The sequence below is a fragment of the Marmota monax genome, unplaced genomic scaffold, assembly GCF_021218885.2.
Source record: "Marmota monax isolate L192 unplaced genomic scaffold, Marmota_monax_Labrador192_F-V1.1 WCK01_AAM20220418_F8-fsc00010, whole genome shotgun sequence".
NCBI lineage: Eukaryota > Metazoa > Chordata > Mammalia > Rodentia > Sciuridae > Marmota > Marmota monax.
This window is the reverse complement of record NW_026692321.1, coordinates 18,636,465-18,658,151: the sequence shown is the minus strand read 5'-3', so window position 1 is coordinate 18,658,151 and position 21,687 is coordinate 18,636,465. Positions and strand designations below refer to the sequence as shown.

General features: G+C 39.7%; 1 protein-coding gene across 3 annotated transcripts in view; it reads right to left on the bottom strand.

Annotated features, from left to right (window-relative positions):
- Positions 1 to 21,687, bottom strand: part of Drc1 (dynein regulatory complex subunit 1) — a 41,665-nt gene that overhangs the window by 14,281 nt on the left and 5,697 nt on the right. For 2 of the 3 annotated variants that reach the window (XM_046441422.2, XM_046441421.2), the window contains exons 2-7: positions 17,457 to 17,544; positions 16,340 to 16,452; positions 13,751 to 13,934; positions 10,161 to 10,298; positions 9,112 to 9,198; positions 8,371 to 8,493 (exon numbers count right to left, since the gene is read on the bottom strand). In XM_046441422.2, coding sequence (XP_046297378.1) covers positions 8,371 to 8,493; positions 9,112 to 9,198; positions 10,161 to 10,298; positions 13,751 to 13,934; positions 16,340 to 16,452; positions 17,457 to 17,544 — 733 coding nt within the window. Of the gene's footprint in view, positions 1 to 8,370; positions 8,494 to 9,111; positions 9,199 to 10,160; positions 10,299 to 13,750; positions 13,935 to 16,339; positions 16,453 to 17,177; positions 17,371 to 17,456; positions 17,545 to 21,687 lie in introns of those variants that run through there. The other variant, XM_046441424.2, reaches the window with a different exon arrangement.

Here is a 21,687-nt window from a genome sequence, read left to right as displayed (position 1 = left end):
AATATAGTTTTAAGTCTGGTATCGCTATACCGCCTGATTCGCACTTCCTGCTTAGAATTGCTTTTGCTATTCTGGGTCTTTTATTTTTCCATATGAATTTCATGATTGCTTTATCCATTTCTACAAGAAATGCCGTTGGGATTTTGATTGGCATTGCATTAAACCTATAGAGAACTTTTGGTAATATCGCCATTTTGATGATGTTAGTTCTGCCTATCCATGAACAGGGTATATTTTTCCATCTTCTAAGATCTTCTTCTACTTCTCTTTTTAGGGTTTTGTAGTTTTCATTATATAAATCTTTCACTTCTTTTGTTAGGTTGATTCCCAAGTATTTTATTTTTTTTGAGGATATTGTGAATGGAGTGTTTTTCCCCATAGCACAAAAGTTGATAACAAAAATCAACAAATGGGACTTACTTAAACTGAAAAGTTTTCTCTCAGCAAGAGAAACAATAAAAGAGGTAAATAGGGAACCTACATCATGGGAACAAATTTTTACTCCTCACACTTCAGACAGAGCCCTAATATCCAGAGTATACAAAGAACTCAAAAAATTAAACAATAAGAAAACAAATAACCCAATCAACAAATGGGCCAAAGACCTGAACAGACACTTCTCAGAGGAGGACATACAATCAATCAACAAGTACATGAAAAAATGCTCGCCATCTCTAGCAGTCAGAGAAATGCAAATCAAAACCACCCTAAGATACCATCTCACTCCAGTAAGATTGGCAGCCATTATGAAGTCAAACAACAACAAGTGCTGGAGAGGATGTGGGGGAAAGGGTACACTTGTACATTGCTGGTGGGACTGCAAACTGGTGCGGCCAATCTGGAAAGCAGTATGGAGATTCCTGGGAAAGCTGAGAATGGAACCACCATTTGACCCAGCTATTGCCCTTCTCGGACTATTCCCTGAAGACCTTAAAAGAGCGTACTACAGGGATACTGCTACATCGATGTTCATAGCAGCACGATTCACAATTGCTAGACTGTGGAACCAACCCAGATGCCCTTCAATAGATGAATGGATAAAAAAAAAATGTGGCATTTATACACCATGGAGTATTACGCAGCACTAAAAAATGACAAAATCATAGAATTTGCAGGGAAATGGATCGCACTAGAGCAGATTATGCTTAGTGAAGCTAGCCAATCCCTAAAAAACAAATACCAAATGTCTTCTTTGATATAATGAGAGCAACTAAGAACAGAGCAGGGAGGAAGAGCAGGAAGAAAAGATTAACATTAAACAGATACATGAGGTGGGATGAAAAGGGAGAGAAAAGGGAAATTGCATGGTAATGGAGGGAGACCCTCATTGTTATACAAAATTACATATAAGAGGTTGTGAGGGGAATGGGAAAATAAACAAGGAGAGAAATGAATTACAGTAGATGGGGTAGAGAGAGAAGATGGGAGGGGAGGGAGGGGGGATAGTTGAGGATAGGAAAGGTAGCAGAATACAACAGTTACTAATAGGGCATTATGTAAAAATGTGGATGTGTAACCGATGTGATTCTGCAATCTGTATTTGGGGTAAAATTGGGAGTTCATAACCAACTTGAATCTAATGTATGAAATATGATATGTCAAGAGCTTTATAATGTTTTGAACAACCAATAAAAAAAAATAAAATAAAATAAAATAAAAAAAAGAACTGAGCCTGCAGGCTGTAGAGTGCGAAGTGCAGAATGGCCTAGGTAAGGTGCTCAGGGTGGGGCAGGGAGCTGCCAGGAGCCTCACCTGACCCTCCCTGAGCATGACAATATTTAATGTTGACACTGCTGGCATGTTCAAGAGCCTAAAGGCCTATGAGAGATGCCGATAGCACAACCTCAGTTCAAGTACAATGATCTGGGTCCTGCCCTCTTCTAGGGATGGTCCTGAGTGTCTCTTAGGAAAAGGGACTCAGTAGTTCTTCCTGGAAAGCCACAATGATTTATGTCCCCAATCTTCTATAGGAACCAGCCATGCTGCTTCAAACATGACTGACCCAGCTCCTAACCCAGTGCATCAGGAATCAGCACAAACCAAACACAAATGGGATAGACGTAGGGAGGCCAGTGGTCTGTGAGGTGGCACAGCATGAAAGTCCAGGAGAAAAGCTCCATGTTGGGTGGTGGCAATCTGAGAAAGCACAAACGCTCGCAGAAAAGAGGTCTCCAGAGCTGCTCTGGATTGGGGATGGCAGCCAGCAGCTGATGCAGTCTTCCCTGGGGCTCAGAGTGCCCGCGTGCTCTGGCAGCTTCCAGAGGCCTTCCTGCTTCTTGTAGTTTCGCAGTTGGGTCCCTGTCACTAGGACAGAATTTCCCAAAAATCTATTTGGCCATAGAACTACTCTTACATTTGTAACACAAAAAGTGCATGAGGACTTTAAATATAAGCTCCATCACATAAACTCTCATGAGTGTCATTCTTAAAGGCAGATCATGACACCATATGTAAATAGACTATGCATTTTTCCTATATATTTTATTTTTAAACAGCTTTTATTTTTTAAAAGTTAATGTATGCATTACCAGAAAAATAAAAACACAGGCAAAGAACAAAGTCACCCAGTCATAAGCAGCTTAGTTGGACATGTCCCTCCAGGCCATGCACATACATACACACCATCTCATTTTGTATGATTGAGATCATAGTGAGTATCACGCTTTTCCACATCATGAATATTCACCAGTTCAAAATCCCCAAGCTACATGAATATTTTTGATAACCAAGAATACACTACACCAACTCAATCTGTTACAAAAAAAATGTAATCCTTTCTTGGGGACAAAAATTTCACTGAAGACAGAAATGGCAACAGGACTCCAGATAGACATGTTGGCAGAGCTACAACTAAGATAATGCGTTCCCTTGATGCTCAATTTAAAATGAGACAAGGCAACAGAATACACCAAGCATAGTGTTTCTAAGAGGGTTTGTTTTCAGACTTCTAATACTAAAATATTAGCAAGAGGGGCTTGGGGATGTGGCTCAAGTGGTAGCGCGCTCGCCTGGCATGCGTGTGGCCCGGGTTCGATCCTCAGCACCACATACAAAGATGTTGTGTCCGCCGATCATTAAAAGATAAATATTAAAAAAAAAATTTAAAATAAATAAATAAAATATTAGCAAGAAAGCATGTTCCCAGTGAATTAAAGTATTCCTATAGTATAGCCAGAAGATGCACATGCCTCAAGACTCACATCAAATGTAAATCCTTGAGCACTTGCTCCCATCTCTCCCTGCATCCTTCCTTCTGCCCTCCTCAGCAGCCTAAGGAACAAGTCCTGATAGGCCTGCCCAGAGATAAACAATTCCATGTCTAAGATGCATCTTTTCTATCAAATATAACAAAAAGATATTGGCTAATGCACTAGCTCTACTTTTTATGATACACTGTCACCTCGGGACATCCAGAAAGCTTATACATTGTGAGATAAAGCATAAACTTTGTGCAAAATAAACACAAATACTTTACTAAAATTGCACACAGCGATCTTTGGTTATATTCTAAAACTGTCTTCCAGATACGAGATACTAGCAAGGAGTACTTCCCCTCACCCTTCCTCTTCTCCCTCTTCATCATTCGAGTGACTAAATTCAGGACTGCATCTAGCACCAAGAGATAGATTAACAAAGGTCATTACCAGAAGACAGTTCTTCCTAAAACCAACAAAAAGATATTGATGTATGGGTTATTTGCTACTTCTAACAAACTTTGTGCATTCTCCTTTAATACCCCGCAATATTAACTAAAATGTACATATAACAATAGCTAGGCCATCTGAACTAATCTAAGGGCACAGAGTGCTTCTCTATGCATGCTTTCTCCTTCCCCCACCCAGCACCCAGCAAACCTTCAAGACATCAAGTTCAGAGCCTATTGTGTGAGGCACTGGGTTCAACTCTCAGAACCACATAAAAAATGAATAAATAAAATAATGGCATTGAATCCATAAACAACCAAAAAAAAAAAAAAGACATTAAGTTCAGCAGTGCCATTCCCCTAAATCACAACCATTCCTATGTAGTCATGAAAAATACTTTAAAGGGCATTACATCAACCCTCTACTTTTACCATGTGTTGTGCACTTTTAAATATCTAGAAAGACGAGATGTTTCCAACAAGGACTTAAGTTTCCAACTATACGTACTGGAGCACTGAATAAACTGCACACACTTACTTAACAAAGACTAGACTTTGAAGCAAAAAAGAAAAAAAAAAAAAAACTTTTCAAAGGCTAGAATTTGAAAGTGTCTTCCAAACAGGAACATTCTGGCCTAGAAACCTTCCCCTTCTCATCTCTTATCAACCCAGGGTTCAGATATATGCATCTGTAAAGCTTAGAGATGACTTTAACAATTTCACTTCCTAAGTGTTTTAAGAACAGTTTTTCCTATGAATTTTAACACCCAGTGTACTCAATGCGTTAGCTCACTAACTCAACTTTTGTCATACACTGGCAACCTCCCTAACATCTAGATAGACTAGATGTCAATTAAGACTCACTTGTCTTTATATGCACTATTTACACAGCCTAGTAAAACAAAACTCACAGATCTAAGGGGCAATGGTCAATCTTGCTTCACAGAATTTACATTGGTATAAAGCCCTTTGCATTTTCTTTTCCTTCTTCCTCCCTGAACAGCACAAATATAATATGTATTGCTCAGAGAAGTGTTTTGACCATTCCTTTTCCAAAAGACAGTTATTTCATTATGAATTTTAACAAAAATATGTCTACAAAATGTTGTATTTCCTACCTTTACTTTTAACATACTTTGTGCACTTCTAAACATCTAGAAAAACTAGATGTTTCAAATTAGGACTTAAATTTGTCCACTATGTCCATAGTAGTGTTGAATAAACTACACACATGTGACAATGGTTATCAGAAAGTGACTTCTAACTAGGATCATTCTGGCCTGGAGTCCTTCATTTCTTCTACTTGTTTATCCTACATCACATGTGATATAGGCATGTGTGTCACTCATAGGTGATGCTACAATTTCACTCCAAAAGTCCCTTTCAGACATATTGGCAGAGTTACAAAGTATACAAACAAAGGGTACAAAATGTGTTACTTTACTGACTCTACTTTTCTCATACACTGGCAACCTCTTTAATGCCTAGAGACTAGATATTTTGAAAGAAAATAAATCACAGGTATTGCTTTTTTGTCAGCTTTGTGAAAACTCTGAGCTAGAAGAATTTGGTCACGTAATTTCCTTGTGGTCTAAAATAGCGTAATTCTGTGCTAACTTTTTAAGCAAAAAAGGGGGGGGAGGGGAAACTGTCACCTACTTTTTTAAATTTACATTTCTTTGCTTGCATGTGTATTTAAATATTTATTAGCCATTTCTACTCCCTCTCATGGCACACATTTGCTCCTATTCTTAGCTAGAGAGCATTCTGAGGGGACATGCACAGGCTCACCCTCTCACCAAACCTCTGTATCAGGCAAATCTATGCTGGCTCCACATCGCTGATGTCACTTAAGAGTTAATAACATGTGGTCAAGCTAGTAACAGCCCATGTCCCTCAGGACACAGTCTATATAGTGTACACCTTAAGCTCATGATAATTTCAATACTAATGACTCTATTGTTAATTATCTCAGGCAAATAGTCATCCTTTATCATCACATATTGAATACAGATTATCCAATTATCCAAAGATATTTTGCAAAGTTGCACTTTAAATTCCCAAGATTAATAGACAAACATGACTTTAGGTTTTTCTGTGAATTTTTTTTAAGAGAGAGAGAGAGAATTTTTTAATATTTATTTTTTAGTTATCGGCGGACACAACATCTTTGTCTGTATGTGGTGCTGAGGATCGAACCCGGGCCGCACGCATGCCAGGCGAGCGCGCTACCGCTTGAGTCACATCCCCAGCCCATGAATTCTTGATAGAGATGGCAAATTAACCTGCCACAGATCTGCCTCCCTAGGAAAGGGAACACAGATGTTGGTCACACCTTCTCTGCTTCTCCTGGGGCAGTGGCTCTGGGGCAGTGCCATCTCCTGCCCACAGCTCAGTAAAGGGCTGCCATCACCACCCCACAGTTCCAACAGAACATGTGAAACAGGCTTTCTCTCTGCCTTCTCAGCTGAATCTAAAGATCCCTCTGGACCCTATGAAGGGGACCCCAGGATCCCAACCTGTAACCACACAACAGGCAATTTCATCTCCAGCCCACATTCTTGCTTTCTCTTTTCTGCACCATTTATGCAGCTTGCTTTCTTACTCAGTGGATGACAATTCTCTGAGGGCAGGGAACTTCATCTTGTTTATCTCTGAGCTTTACATAATATAAGTTAAAAATATTTGTTCAATATATAATATTTAATTTTCTGGTTAATATTCTGGTATTAAAGAGAAAAGCTCCTAGACGTGAACTAGGTCATTCCATAATTTTAAATACGTATGAAAGAGCTAAAAATAGAAGCATTTGTTTTCTGCATCAAGAATTAAACTAATTGTTTCTAGCAGGATTCTCTGGGACTGGCGGGAAGGAGTGGTAGGATCCTTCTCTGGGGCAAGTGCACACACTTCCCTTTGCTTTAGTCATTAATAACATGGCCTTTACTTTCACTTGAAAGTATAGATAGATAGATAGATAGATAGATAGATATAGATAGATAGATAGATTTTTTTTTTTTTTGGTGGGGAGGGTACCAGGGATTGAACTCAAGGGCACTCCACCACTGAGCCACATTCCCAGCCCTATTTTGTATTTTATTTAGAGACAGGGTCTCACTGAGTTGCTTAGCACGAGGCTGGCTTTGAACTCGTGATCCTCCTGCCTCAGCCTCCCAAGCTGCTGAGATTACAGGCATGTGCCACTGTGCCCAGCTTTTTTTTTTTTTTTTTACTTTTTATACTTTACCCATCAAACCAAATAAATCTATGTATTAGATTTTCATGTTTTGTGGCTTATAAAAATTTTATTTCCACATCTTAGAGTGCTATGAGTTAGTTGAGAAGAGCAAATTTGACATTGAGCTACAGTCAAATCTTCTTACCAAAAATCAATGACATTTAAATTGAATTTCAATTCAAAGTATAGCTGAGAGTTTCTATGATAAATATATGTACATCCTGTTAGTTCTATTCCTCTAGAGAACCCTGACTAATACAAATATTAAGATTCAGTTGTATAACATCTAAATACAATCAGAGAAGCATTTTTTAAATTGATTTTGAAACATAGAATCCAAGGCTTATAAAGTGCTTTGGAAACTAAAAAGTCTAATCTCCTTCAGCAGGAATTCTTCTTCAGCACTGAAGACAGATATGGTCATTTGGCCTGAGAATACATAATGAGAAAAAGGATCCTGTCTTATAGAATACCCTTTTCCATATTGGATAGTTCTGTTAGAAGGTTCTTTCTGAAGAGTCAGAATTTGCTTTACTGTCATTTTTAATATCAGTCACAGGCTTTGTGGCATGATGGGAAGGAAATAAATGGGTATGAATTACCATGTACTAGTTATGAACACTTGTCTCTGAGCTCAGTTTCCCCACGTATAAAATGTTATTAGTGGTTTCTCCTTTTGCATTATCATGAGGTGGTTTTCAGAAGCCCCGAAGCCCCAAGGCTCTTAGATGCAGGATTATAATACTTTATGAGACTCTAACTCCATAAACTCCAAGAGGAATGCTCCACTAAGAAATCAATACTATGCATTAAGTGCCTTGAGTGGGGGAGACACCATTAGACAGTTTTGGTATCAGGAGCAATAGGCTTTGGCCTTCTACACAGCTGACTTCCCCCAGGGACTCCTTCCCTTTCCCAGGCTCAAATGCACAATTCTCAGTGCTTCCTCACGTGCCATGTTTCCAGACCCTGGTAGCATCTTGGCAGTTCTCCCCTGGTTTCTTCTAAAAAATGTTCCTCTGGGCTGGGGGGTTGTAACTTGGTGGTAGAGCAACTCCATGGGTTGCCCTTAACATTCTCCCACCCACCTGCCACCCCTTTACCTCTTTGGAGTTGTGGGTCTGCAGTGCCCGATCCCACTTCTTCCTTGTTCTTGCCTAGCAAGAACAAGGCCCTGGATCAAACAAGTTTGATCCCCAGCCCTGGGAGGAAGGAAGGAAGGAAGGAAGGAAGGGAGGGAGGGAGGGAGGGAGGGAGGGAGGGGGAAAGAAGGAAGGAAGAAAAGAAAGAAGGGAGAAGGCAATGTTCTTCCACATATATCCTGGCCATGAGCAACTTTGGACATGATCATTTAAAATAAAGCAGATAATTAATAAATATTTGGTGCCTGGGCTGCCTCTGGAACACTGTGGAAGTTGCTGAAGATGAGACACTCACAGGCACTCAACATCTGTACCGCTGAGCCTGCTGGCGAGGCGAGCTGCCGTACCTGCACATCCTGCTCCAGCTTGATCTTGATTATGTTGTACTCTTCACAGTCCCAGATCCGCTGCTTGTTCAGCTGCTTCTCGTAGTCCTCCACTCTCTTAATGCGGTTGATGAGATACTCTAGCTAAAGGCACAAGGATATGAGGAGAAAGTTAGGAACCCTCTTTGCCCCAACTCAAGCCTGCACAGCGGACGGTGTGGAAGTTCCACGGCTAGGGAAGTCTGCTGGTTCAGAAACCCTAAGGCCCCAAGGCTTTAACTCTTAGATCCATGGTTGTCATGCTTTATGAGACCCTTCTCCAGAAGCTCCAAGAGGAATACTCCACCAAGAGATTAAATAACAATCATTGTCAGATGTTTATATTTCTAAAACATCCCCTAGGTCTTGGTCAAGACACTTCATTGTTCTTTACATCTCTGAAATAAAGTGATAATCCCATGCCCTTTTAAAATGTGTCTTAAAACACCTTTTTGGGTCACATATATCCATGGCTGGGGTAGATACCCAAGGAGGAAGTGACAGGGCTGTGGAAACCACAGCAAGCTGTAAGGTGGTATTCGCCCACACAAGAGACAGCCCCACCTACAAAGCCAGGCTGCTTAACCATGAAGTGCAGAAATGAATGCACACCATGGCAATCCTGCCAAGATACTAAAGGCTAGCAATTCTGTCATAGTCGAAATCACACCAGACTCCATGGATTGCCCTTGACATTCTCCCACCCACCTGCCACCCCTTTACCTCTTTGGAGTTGTGGGTCTGCAGTGCCCGCTCCCACTTCTTCCTATTACTGGTCAGCAGCTCTTGTCGTTCCAACTCAAAGGCTTTCTACAACCAGGAGGGGAAGGAAAGGGTCCTTGTATCTGCTTCAGTGAGACAGGTCACACCAGAATAAGCTTTTAGATGACTGCACAAGTGCCATGTCACCAACCACATAAATGAAGTCTTATCCAAATGCAGATTTGCCACATTTCACATGGCCAAATGGCAACAGAAAGAGTTGCATGGAAATTGGGCATTAATTATTCTACATTTCACATGAATTTAGAGAAGAGATGCACCAACATTGTCACAGCTTAGTCATTTATCAGGAGCAGGGCACTGGAGGATAGCCAGGGCTCTGGTTGTCCATCCTGGGCAAACTCTGACTATAATTCAACCTTGACCAGGACTGGCGCATTGCCACAGCTGGGCTCCGTGAAGCAAAGGCAGCACGCAGCCCACAAAGGCCTGGGAATGCAGAAGCAGGTCTGAAAAACCCACAAGCCCCACCCTCTTGACTCTCTTCCATCTTGGCAAGATCTAAGTCTCCATCTCAGTCCATTCAAATTCAAGGTGTCACTTCCTGAATCCTATTGGGCACTCCCTTTCCCCATCCCCCACCCAACTGTCATAAATAAATAAATGGCTCATGTAGGTCGATGGTTATGGCGTACTAACCTTCCCCCTCATTCCTCATCCCTGTCATATTTTATTTTGTGTCACATTTATAACCATCTATCAAGTTATAAATGTAGTAATTTGTGGACTTCAGGCTATATCCTAGTAGAATGCAGGCCCCACCAGGGACTTGTTTTGTTTGTGGCTGATCCCCTGCCCCTGGAAGAGTACCTGACATACAGTAGACACTCGATGATTACATGAAGGAGTGAATGAAAGAGCAAATAAACTAAGGAAATCCAGAAATCAGAGGACAGACACACCCAGGGCCCTCCTTAGACCATTAAGACAGACCCAGCTCTATGCAGGGTCTCCCAAGTGCAGAAAGCAGCCCCTCTCACACCCCTCACCTCAATGACAGAGAGCTCCTGACGAAAGGACTTCATTACGTCCTTCACCTGTTCTTCCATCCTCTCCAAAAGCAGACTGATGTCATCTGACTGTTTCTTCAAGTCCTTCACATACTGGTCATCCTTTACTTTTAATTCCTTGAAGACAGTGTGTAGAAGGTGGGTCACAAACTGAGACTGAGCAAGAGGTGCCTAGCACATGCCCGTTGGTCCCCTCTCATCCTAATCTGTAAACACCATAATTAAAACCATAAGAAAAATAGCTTCAGAAGAACCTTTGAAGGCCTAGGAAACAGCACAGCTCAGCTCAGGGCAACGCCACAGGAACCCAGGATCAAACCCCTTGATTATCACTTGCCGCAAATCTGCCTACAAGCTCCCTGAAAGCCTAGTGTCCCAGCTAAGTAATTAATGTCCCAGTTCCAATGTGGGAATATAAGAAAGGCTAGTGTCCCAGCTAAGTAATTAATGTCCCAGTTCCAACACAGGAATATATCTACTGCAGAGTAAGTTCCATTCTTAATGAAGAACATAAAACTTGAAACAGCAGTTGCTACAGAAGTACATCTTTCTACCAGCCAAAAAATCTAAAATCACTACAAACTTTTTCCTCTGGTTAAAAGTTTATCACTTGAGGGCTAGGGTTGTAGCTCAGTGGTGGAGTGCTTGTCTTTCGTGTAGGAGGCACTAGGTCCAATCCTCAGCACCACACAAAAATAAGTAAGTAAAATAAAGGTATTATGTATATCTACAACTAAAAATATATTTTTTAAAAAAGTTAATCACTTGGGCTGGGGTTGTAGCTCAGTGGTAGAGCACTCGCCTAGCACATGTGAGGTACTGGCTTTGATCCTCAGCACCACATAAACATAAATAAAATAAAGGTATTGAGTCCATCTACAATTAAAAATATTAAAAAACAAAAAAGGTTAATCACTTGAAAAGGCACCCAAATTGGAAAAAAAGAATTGAAATGATATCTATTCACAGTTGACAACATGATCTGATATGTAGACAACCTAAAGATTTTTAAAAACCTGTTGGTACTAATAAATTTAGCAAAGTTGCAGAACAAAATCAACCCTCAAAAATCAGACACATTGTTATGTATTACAATACCTAAGGGTATACAAATGCCTATGTGGATGTGCCTGTGTAAAAATATAAAGTAAAAATCAACCACATTCCTATACATTAATAATAAATAATCCAAAAGGAAGAAATAAAGCCCACTTAATGCATATCAAAAATAATGCAATGCTTAGGAATAAGCTTAATTATGGGGGTGAAAGACTTAAACTCTGATAAAACAATCTTTAAAAAGTACAAAATTGGAGATCACATATTCTCTGATTTTAAAATGTTCTACAGAGCAATAGTAAAATAATGTGGTACTGACATAAAGAAAGACATACAGACCAATGGAACAGAATATAGAGCATAGAAATAAACCCTGCATATGTGGCAAAATTGTTTTCAAGAAATCTACACAATTGGAAGAAAAAATAGCCCCTTCAACAAATGTTATGATACTGGCTATTCACAGCAAAAAAAGAAAAGAAAGAAAGAAATTGAACCCTTACCTTATACCATATATAAAAATTAACTCAAAATGGATTTAAAATCCAAATATAAGACCTAAGACTATTAAACTCATAAAAGAAAACAGAGGAAAAGCTTCAGGACATTGGATTTGCAATGATTTCCTGAATATGACATCAAAAGTACAGGGAACAAAATAAAAATTAGACAAATGGGACTATTCCAAACCAAAAACCTTCTGTGTTTCAAAAGAAGCAATCAATAGAGTAAAAAGGAAACTTACAGAATTGGAGAACATAATGGAAAATCATGGAACTTCAATTCAGTAAAAGAAAAAAACAATTAAAAATTAGGCAAAGGATTTAAATAGACATTTCTCCAAAGAAGATATGCAAATGGCCAAAAATTGAAAAAGATGCTCAATATCTCTAATCACTGGTGAAATGCTAACCATCATGAGCTATCACCTCTCACCCATCAATATAGCCACTATCTAAGCAACATGATATAATAAGTATTGGCAAGGATGCAGAGAAGCGGGAACCCCATGTGCTGTTGGTGGGAATGTCAATTGTGCAGTCATCATGGAAAACTGTAAAAAGACATCTTTAAATATTAAAAATACAGCCAGGCACAGTGGCCCACACCTGTAATCCCAGGAGCTTGGGAGGCAGGAGGAACACAAGTTCAAAGCCAGCTTCAGCAATTTAGCGAGGCTCTAAGCAACTTAGCAAGACGCTGTCTCAAAATAAAATACAAAAAGGGCTGGGAATGGGCTTCAATGGCTAAGTGCCTCTGGGTTCAATCCCTGATACCTAAATAAATAAACTAATATTAAGAATAGAACTACCAAATGATCCAGCAATCCCACTTCTAGGTATAAATCCAAAGAAATTTAAAGCAGAATATCAAAGAGATATGTGTACACCCAGGTTAATAGCAATATTATTCACAATGGCCAAAAGGTATTCACAAATACCAAAAGATAGATAGATAGATAGACAGATAGATAGATATGAATATACTGAAAAAGGATTAAGGTGGTCAAATTTAATGGTATTTGGTTTTTACCATTAAGGTTTTATTTCATTTTCAATTCTGAAGCTTAATTTGGCTGGGTATAATATATCTTGGTTGGCATCCATTTTCTTTCAGAGCTTTTATATATTATTCCAATCATTTTTGGCTATTAGGTTATGTGTTGAGAAATCACATAAAATCCAGATTGGTTTTCCTCTAAATGTGACCAATCATTTTTCTCTTGCAGTTTTTAAAATTCTATTCTTATTCTATGTATTAGGTAATGCCATTATAATATGTCTGGGAGAAGATCTATTGTGATTTTGTATCTTTTGAGTCCTAGATGCCTGGTTTTTTTTTAATTTCCATCACATTCATAAGGTTTGAAAATTTTTCTGATACTATTTCATTGAAAAATTGTGCATTCCCTAAGCTTGTATTTTAGAGCCTTCATCTGGCCCAATGATTCCTAAATTTTTCTTTTTGATTGTATCTCAGATTTTATATATATAATGCAGACTTTAAAAAAAGAAAGAAATTCTGTCACATGGTTCAGCATAGAGGAACCCCAAGATTATTATGCTAAGCAAAATAAGCCAGTCACAAAAAGATATATACCATTGATTCCATTCATATGAAACTACCACTTGAAGTAGCCAAAATCACAGAAACAGAAACTAGAAAGGGAACTACCAAGGACTGGGGAGGAGAGGGAGGGAATTAAAATCTAATGGGTACAGAGTTTCAGCATTATAAGACGAAAACAGTCTGGAGATTGTCAATGGTATGGACATATGAACACTACCAAACCAGACACTGAAAAAGAGTTAAGAAGGTGAAATTTAATGGTATTTGGTTAATATCATTAAAAAATAAAGAAAATATGGGGGAAACTGTCACTTGATTTGTGCAGCATTCAAAGTAGTAAAATAAGGCCTTTGCTTTTATCTATTGAGGAACGGCAGAACAATGACCTATGCGAATCCCCCAGCCAGATCCCCCTGGGCCAGGAGGTGGCCGCTACTTGCCTGCTGCAATTCATTGATAAGCTTGTTCTTGTCCTCTATCAGCTCTGCACAGTGTAGCTGCTGAGTGTTGAGTATCTCCCACAGGTCCTTGGGAATGCGCTTCCGCTTGCCCTCCTCCCACTTGGTGGTGATTTCATCAAATTTGTCCTGGCTGTTCTTAACTTCATTCTCCAGCTTCTCAAGTCTACAAATACAAACATGCCACCAGCCTCAGGTGCTGCCTTCCAATAGTGCACACAGGTTCTCTGGAGTCTATAATACAGGGCCCAGGCACAAGGCACAGCCCTCAGACTTGCCCACCAGAACCAAACCAAACCCAGGAAGTATTTAAATTTAATGCTCAATGGTAACTTAGATCAAGTAAATGATCTGATGACATGTAACAAAAACAGATCCACCCAAGACTACACACACACACACACACACACACACACCACAAACATAACACAAATATATGGGAAGAGTCAACTGGTCACATACATTTTAGTAAGATATGATACCAGATAGTTCTGACACACAGTTTGTGTTCAAGTCCTGACCTCCCTACTAACTGACTCAACCTTACATTAATTGCCGCACTTTCCTCATTCGTAAAATGGAAATGATGAAAATATCCACCTCAATATGGCTGTTGTTGAGATTAAATAAAATGACACATAGCACAGGTGATCACTAAACAAATGGGAATTAAGTTATCATTTTTCATTATGACCTAAGTGTCTGGCCACTCCTTTCCCAGTAAATGACTAGTGAAATGTACAAGAAAATTCTGCCACTACTAATGGAAAATAGGGAAATCTTTCCAGAAATTCCAAAGAAACCCTGTGATGGAGCACACTGAGGACAGGATAAGAAGGAAGGTGTTAGAGGACACTGGCCTGCGACTTGCTCCTAATCTAAACAGACTAAAGGTGTATGAGTGTCTCCAAACAAGAACACAAATCACTCTGGACAGGAGTCACAACTTGAAACATCCTGTGATCCCCTCTCTCTCTGTTTTGCATCTCAGCCCGCTTCCAAGCTAGGGCACATAGTATATGTCACAATTTTATTGATTTCATTATCTCAAGAAATGGGCAAACATCTGTCAGTCATCTTTCCAAAACACACTGATCTTGTAATCAGCTTATAAGCCTTCCATTTTTCCCTCAGTAGCCATAGGATAGCCTAACTCCTTAGCATAACACACAAGGTATTTTATAAGTTGACCCTGCTAGTGACCAGCCAACTCAGTTTCTGGTACTGCCCATACAGGCAGTGGGATGTTTCAAGAATAAAGTCACCAATATATGGTAGAGCTGGAAATGTTGCTAATGTGGGGACTACCTATGCTGAGCAAATAAAAATGGTGTATGTATATGTTGAGATGAGCTAAAATGGTCAAGTGGTTGCTCTTGTAATGGAACTGCATTTAGGAAGCTAATTAAAGAACAATCCAAAGTAGGAGGTTAAATGAGGACCTCTGTTCCAACTGTCAGTCCACTTCTGTGTTCAAACTAAGGAAGTACAACCATTCTAAGTAGCTTCACCTCCTCTCGGGCAACCTGAGATTTAAAGATAGGTGTGCAAAGCAACCTGACTATCAATAACCCTTGAGGCTGAAGGGTAGACATGGGTGCCTTTTGTCCCTCTGTTCCTAAGCGTAGAGCCAAGATGTTTATGGATCTGGCCATTCTGATCAACTGAAACCCAGCACTGACCAGTCAATATGTTCAGCCTCATCTCTTTTTCTCTATTACCCTCATCCAGTCTCGGCTATCATGACATTCCCAAGCACATTGTGTGACCTTATGCCTCTGCTCAAGTGTTCCCTCTGCCTAAACGCCTATACCTCAATTCCTCAAACTCCTATTCATCCCTTACAGCCCAACCCAAAAGTCGCCCTACCTTGGAAATTCCTCTATCTCTACAGAGACATCCAAAGCCCTCCTCATGTGTCTTTGCATAACTCTTTGCACATACCTTTAATTTAGAACAAATTCTGGTTGGGTGTTCCCATGTCAATCATAAGCAGGGGCCATATTTCGGTCCTCTTGTAACCACACAGCTTGGCACACATCAGTAATGTAATGCTTAAGAAAGGGAGTGAGGGAGCTGGGACTGTGGCTCAGCGGTAGAGCACTTGCCTAGCACATGCGAGGCCCTGGGTTCGATCCTCAGACCACATAAAAATAAATAAATAAAGGTATTGTGTCCAACTAAAAAATAAATATTTAAAAATAAATAAATAAATAAAATAAAGAAAGACGAGCTGGGGCCATCTGGTAGAGCGCTCGCTTAGCATGCGTGAGGCACTGGGTTCCATCTTCAGCACCACATAATAATAAAATAAAGATATTGTGCCCACCTATAACTAAAATTATAACTAAAAATAAATATTAAAAAGAAAGAAAGGGAGGGAGAAGGCAGAGAGGAAGGGAGAGACAGGGAGGGAGGAAAAGAAAAAGGAAGGGGGACTCATAAGAGGCAAGAAGGGGATTCTATTAAGCTGGACAACCAACCTCTCTTTCCAATGATTCAGAGGAAAATAGGGAACCACAAAGAGACCATCGTCACATCCACCAGGCTGCAGAGCAGTGGGCTCCCTACCTCTGGCGCTTTATCTCCTCTTCTTCAACTCTCCTGTGGATCTCTCTGATATCTGCAGCCACCTGGATATTTGTCACCAATTCAGTGCCACTGAGCAGCAGTTTAGACAATTTCTGAAAACCGACATAGGAATTTATAAAGTTAGAACATTTTGTAAAGAATTTAGAAGGTTAGGGCCATGGATGTAGCTTAGTGGTACAGCATTTGACTAACAGGAGTGAAGCCCTGGGTTCCATCACTGGCACTGAAAAAAAAAAAAAAAAAAAAAAAAATATATATATATATATATATATATATATATATATATATATATATAATTTAGAAAATTAGAAACATTTTGCACAAATATCTATAGTTCTTCCATCCATTCCAGCAGGAACCAGCAGCTACCTCAAGAGTTTGAAAGGTACCATCTATTTAGCAACCCTTTTCCATCAGGACATTTGTGACCTAACATTATAGCTTACAACACTAATGCTATAGTTCTCAATGTACTTCATTCTCTTCATAGTATGGATCAGCCAACCAATGCTCTGGGCATGTACTATAGGTACATCTCAGCACTTTTCCCAACAGATCTCCAAGCCACTGACCCTGCCAGGGTCCTTTCTAAGAATCTCAGATGAGGAGGCGAGACAGATAATGGTAGTTGTCCTCTAAAGTGCATTTCCCCCTCTTCTTTGAGTAAGAGAATGCTCAAATTTTTGCTGGGCATGTGACCTCCCAAAATATACATTTCCCAGACTCACTTGCAGCTAGAACATGGTCTGATCAATGATAATATGTGCAAAAGTTGTATGTGCCACTTCTGAATTGTGCCTTAAGGGAAAAGGTGTACCTTCTGCTGCTGTCTTTTTCCCTCTCCGAGCTGGAATATGGGGCTAAAGTATGATGTCATGAGCAAATGGAGGCAACCTAAGGAATGGCAGAAGGAGCTGAGGTCCTCAACATCAAGAGAGCTCCCAAATGGGAATGACTCCGATGCAGCTCTGCCTAGAGACAGCAACATGGAACATGTGATTCCCCCCGCCCCACCCGGTTAAACACGGAAACACACTGTCACCACAGCCCTCCGCTCTTCTGGCACTAACAGGACCCATTTACCATCAGTTCATACCAATCTGCTTTCTTCTTTCTGTTTGTAACTCTTGCTTTGATCTTCCTCACTCTCCTTCTTCCCATCTATATACTCTCCAAGCGCCTCCCTGTGACCAAAAAAAGCAGAGAAACTGAAGTTATTTCTACTACTTAAATTCTATATTTAAAAGTTCCATAGTACTTCACACCACATGCAAAAAATACATTCTGTTTGGATAAAAATTTAAATAGTAAAAAAAACACAATCATAAAAACCCTAGAAGTAAATATAGGAGACTGTTTGTATATTATTAGCAAGGAGAGCCCATCTTTGAATGAAACCAAAATCAGGGAGAAAAAAAGATTAAATAATTTTTTTACTTTCTAAAATTTAAAAATCATATTCTTAAGGGATAATTTGGTAAAAGATATTTGACAAAATTTTACCATCTATAAAATAGAAAGGCCCTGAGTTCAATCTCCAGCATCATCTTAAAAAAGAAGGAGGAGGAGGAGAGGAAAGGAGGGAGGGAGGGAAGAAGGAAGGAAAGGATAAAGTAAGGGAGAGAGTAAATTTAATTTGGGGCAGGTGTTGGAAATCAGTGATAGAACTCCTAGGTAGCATGCACAAGGCCCTGTGTTTGATTCCCAGGAAGGAAGGAAGGAAGGAAGGAAGGCCCTTCAAATCAATACAAAAAAGACAAAATACCAAAAAAGAAAAATTAGCAGAGGATACGAACAGGCAATTTACAGGTGAAATACAAATGGCAAACAGACATTTGAAAATATCAGTTTCACATATAATCAGAGAACCTGAAGCCCTTTGAGGAATCACTACTTCTCTATCAGACTAGAAACTATTTTAAAGACAGATGATATCAGGTATGGCCCAAGAATGTGGTTGCCCAACATTAATGGACCCAGGTCCATCTGCTCACCACTCAAAAGCCAATACTTGGGAGGTGAGAAGGAAATCAGGGTAATACCATTATCCTCCTCAAGGAAAAAAGAAAAAGAAAGGACCATCTTAAGGAACTCAGGTATGTAAAAGGGTTCTTATAAGGAGGAAAAGGAGGTACAAGGGCAATAGACTTCATGTCAGGAGGGGTCTTTATCATCCAGGGTATGTGTCCTGTATCTCCTCTTCTCCCTGCACCACCACCCCACCCCACCACCACCCCATTTGTTTTTCTGTTGTGGTTGTTTTTGGTTCCCACTTTGGCCAGAACATATAAATTGACCTTGACCTTCTGGGGATAGTTCCTATAATTCTTTAGACAAACTTATGACTTTTCTGCAAGTTAAATATCACAGCTATTTTTACATGCTTTGTGTTAGTTGATATACAGAATTTTAAAATAAGAGGTGTTATACATTCTGATGTTCTGGGTTCACCAGATGTTCTGGGTTCTGGAAATCTAAAGAAAGATTATCAGTTTACATCTTAATCATTCAGGTTCTGCTTTTCTTTAGAATTTAGAACACTGGGCAAAGGGAGAGGAAGTCAAAGAACAACTTGCAAAGGGGCAGCCAGTGTTACACAATTATTTACACACCATTTAAACATGGAACAATCTGTCCAAAAGGCAACTTGGCAAGACATATTAAAAAATGTGTGTCTTCCCTCTGACCCAACAACTCCACCTGAAGAATTTTCTCAGAAATCTCTTACACAAGTACATAAAGAAATATACACAAGAATTATTACTAATTATGCCAGTAAGAACATGAAAATATGAGGGTTCCTCGTACTGTCTCAGGGAAAATGAAACCATCATTTTATGATTCCAATATTCATTGTGAAACAAGTGTGTCCCTTTATCTCATTCTTCCTTGACCTTTTCTAACACTGACATCCATTTCCACCCACATTGTTCAAAGTCCAGCACGGCCTACACAGTGTTATACCAGAGTTACCATCCCCCACTCCCAATCTAACTGAAACCCTTTTTCTCTGTTATTTCAGTCACTTTCCCCATCCTCTTGAACCTTCTCTTTGTTCTTACAACACTATTTGCTCCATCCTACTAATAATGCCTTTAGACCAACAGTGTTCTTATCTCCCCGCCCCCAAAATGCACTTGTCTTTCTACTTTGGCCACTAATTAAAATTAATTACCAACTCTATCTAAATAATCCCTTTTAGCTACTTCCTGGAGCAAAGAGCAGTGCTTCAAAAAGAAAAAGAACTATACAGTCCAGAGTAGCTACAAATTCTTATCTAGTTTTAACATAAATCCCATCGCTGTCTTTTATTCATCTTTTATCTGCTTAGCATTATGCAACCCAGTAGAGTGGCCATTAATCACATGTGACTAGCAAGCACTTTAAGTGGGCGGGCCACGAGTATAAAATACACACCAGATGGATTTGAGGACTTTGAATTAAAAAATGCAATATATCTCACTAATATGGTTTATACTGATTGCATGCTGAAATTATAATATTTTTATGTATTAGGTGAAATAAAACAAACTAGGAAACTTAAATTCACCTGTTGTTTTTTACTTTTTTTTAAATGTAGCTACTAGAAAAGTTAAAATCACACATGTGGCTAATATTGCCTTTCCACTGTTCAGCACTGACCTAGCCTATTCCCTAAAGCAGCTGTCGCAGACTTTGCTCTCAGACTTGGGCTCCTCCTGAGGACTTACTTAATCCTCTATGGGGAAGCTGATTCCTCACCACAGCCACATGGGCAGGAACTTCCATCTTGAATATCCCACTTCCTCATCAAAGTCCCTTCTCAAAATTCTAAAAATTGGAATTGGATTGATTATTCGTCTGGGTTGAGAGTCCTAGGTGGGAAATCATATTCCTTCCGTGTTTGTTGTTGTTTTCCCCCAGTGTAGCAGAAGGATATGGAAAATAACATCCTCCAAGAAAAGGGAAATGACAGCCCCCAGAGAGAAAAGGATGACAGTGTGATCCCAGAGGGGCTCTGGGCTTCCATCCCAGTAACAACGAGTTTCAAGCTTTTACAACTGTTTTCCTGAGTAAGATTTTTTAAATCTGCACAACTAGCTTCCTAACTGTCCAGCCGGCCCGTCCTCAGTCTCCAATGATTAAACCACACTGCACATTCTGCTACGGTGAAGTCTCAGTAAGACCTATAACACACAGACCCCTCTTGTAACCAGTTGCCATTTTCTCCCCTGAAAATGTGCCACTTCACTGCTGCTTAGTAAAGACCGTTGCTGGTCCGTTGACCTCTGCTCCTGTTTTCAGTTATATTTGCTTCCAGCAGTTATTCAAGAAACTGAAGTAATTCTGTCTCTTACTCCTTTTGTGACCAATTTTTTTCATTTTTTTTTTGTTGTTGTTGTTGTTGTTGTTATGGTTGTTTTGGTTCCCACTTTGGAAGTCAGTAGACTCTTCTCTCTGTTCTCAGTGTTCTGAGCTTTCTCAATGGTGTATCCTCAGAGTAGGTCTATTTTCTTGTCAGTTATAATTGTTTGTGTGAGTTTTGGGATATTTTTGGTTTTTGGTTCTGGGAAATTGAACCCAGGACCTCATGCACACTAAACCTATGCTCTGCCACGGAGCTGCATCCCCAGCCCCTAGGGCGGGTCTATTTTCACCCACTGTGCTACAAGTTGTCACTCAGTCCCTCTCTCAGGAAACTCTGATCTACAGCTCTGAAAAATGTCTTGAATTCTTTCTGTGACAATGTCCTTCCCTCTGTTTACTGTTCTTTCCTTCTCAAAATAGACACTAGATCTCCTGGACTATCCTCCACTTAAAAAAAAAAATCTTTTTCTTCACTAGTTTTTATCTTTTTCTTTCTTTTTGCTCTATCCTTTAGGCAATTTCATCACCTTTATTTTCCAACTTCTATTTTTCATTTTTTAATTTCCAAGAAGTGTTCTCTGAATACTCCTTTTTAGTAGCAAACTAGTCTTGTTTCATGATTGCCATATAATCTCCTTTTTCTATGGGAATTTTAAAGATAGTCTTTTTGTGGTACTATTATTTTTTTCCTTCCTAAAATAGTCCTAAGTTCTTCTCAGGGGCTTTTGTTTATTTGTCTTGCATTTTGATATCTACCTTTTATGTTAAAGATTTTCTTCAGTTATCTTGGTTACCTCCTCATGATAAGACTCTAAATGAAAAAATCAAAATAAATTAAAACACTGTAAAGGGGACTGGGAATGTAGCTAAATGGTAGAGCACTTGCCTAGCATGGCTGAGGACTCGAGTTCAATCCCTGATGCTGCAAACAACACACCATACACACACACACACGCGCGCGCGCACACACACACACACAC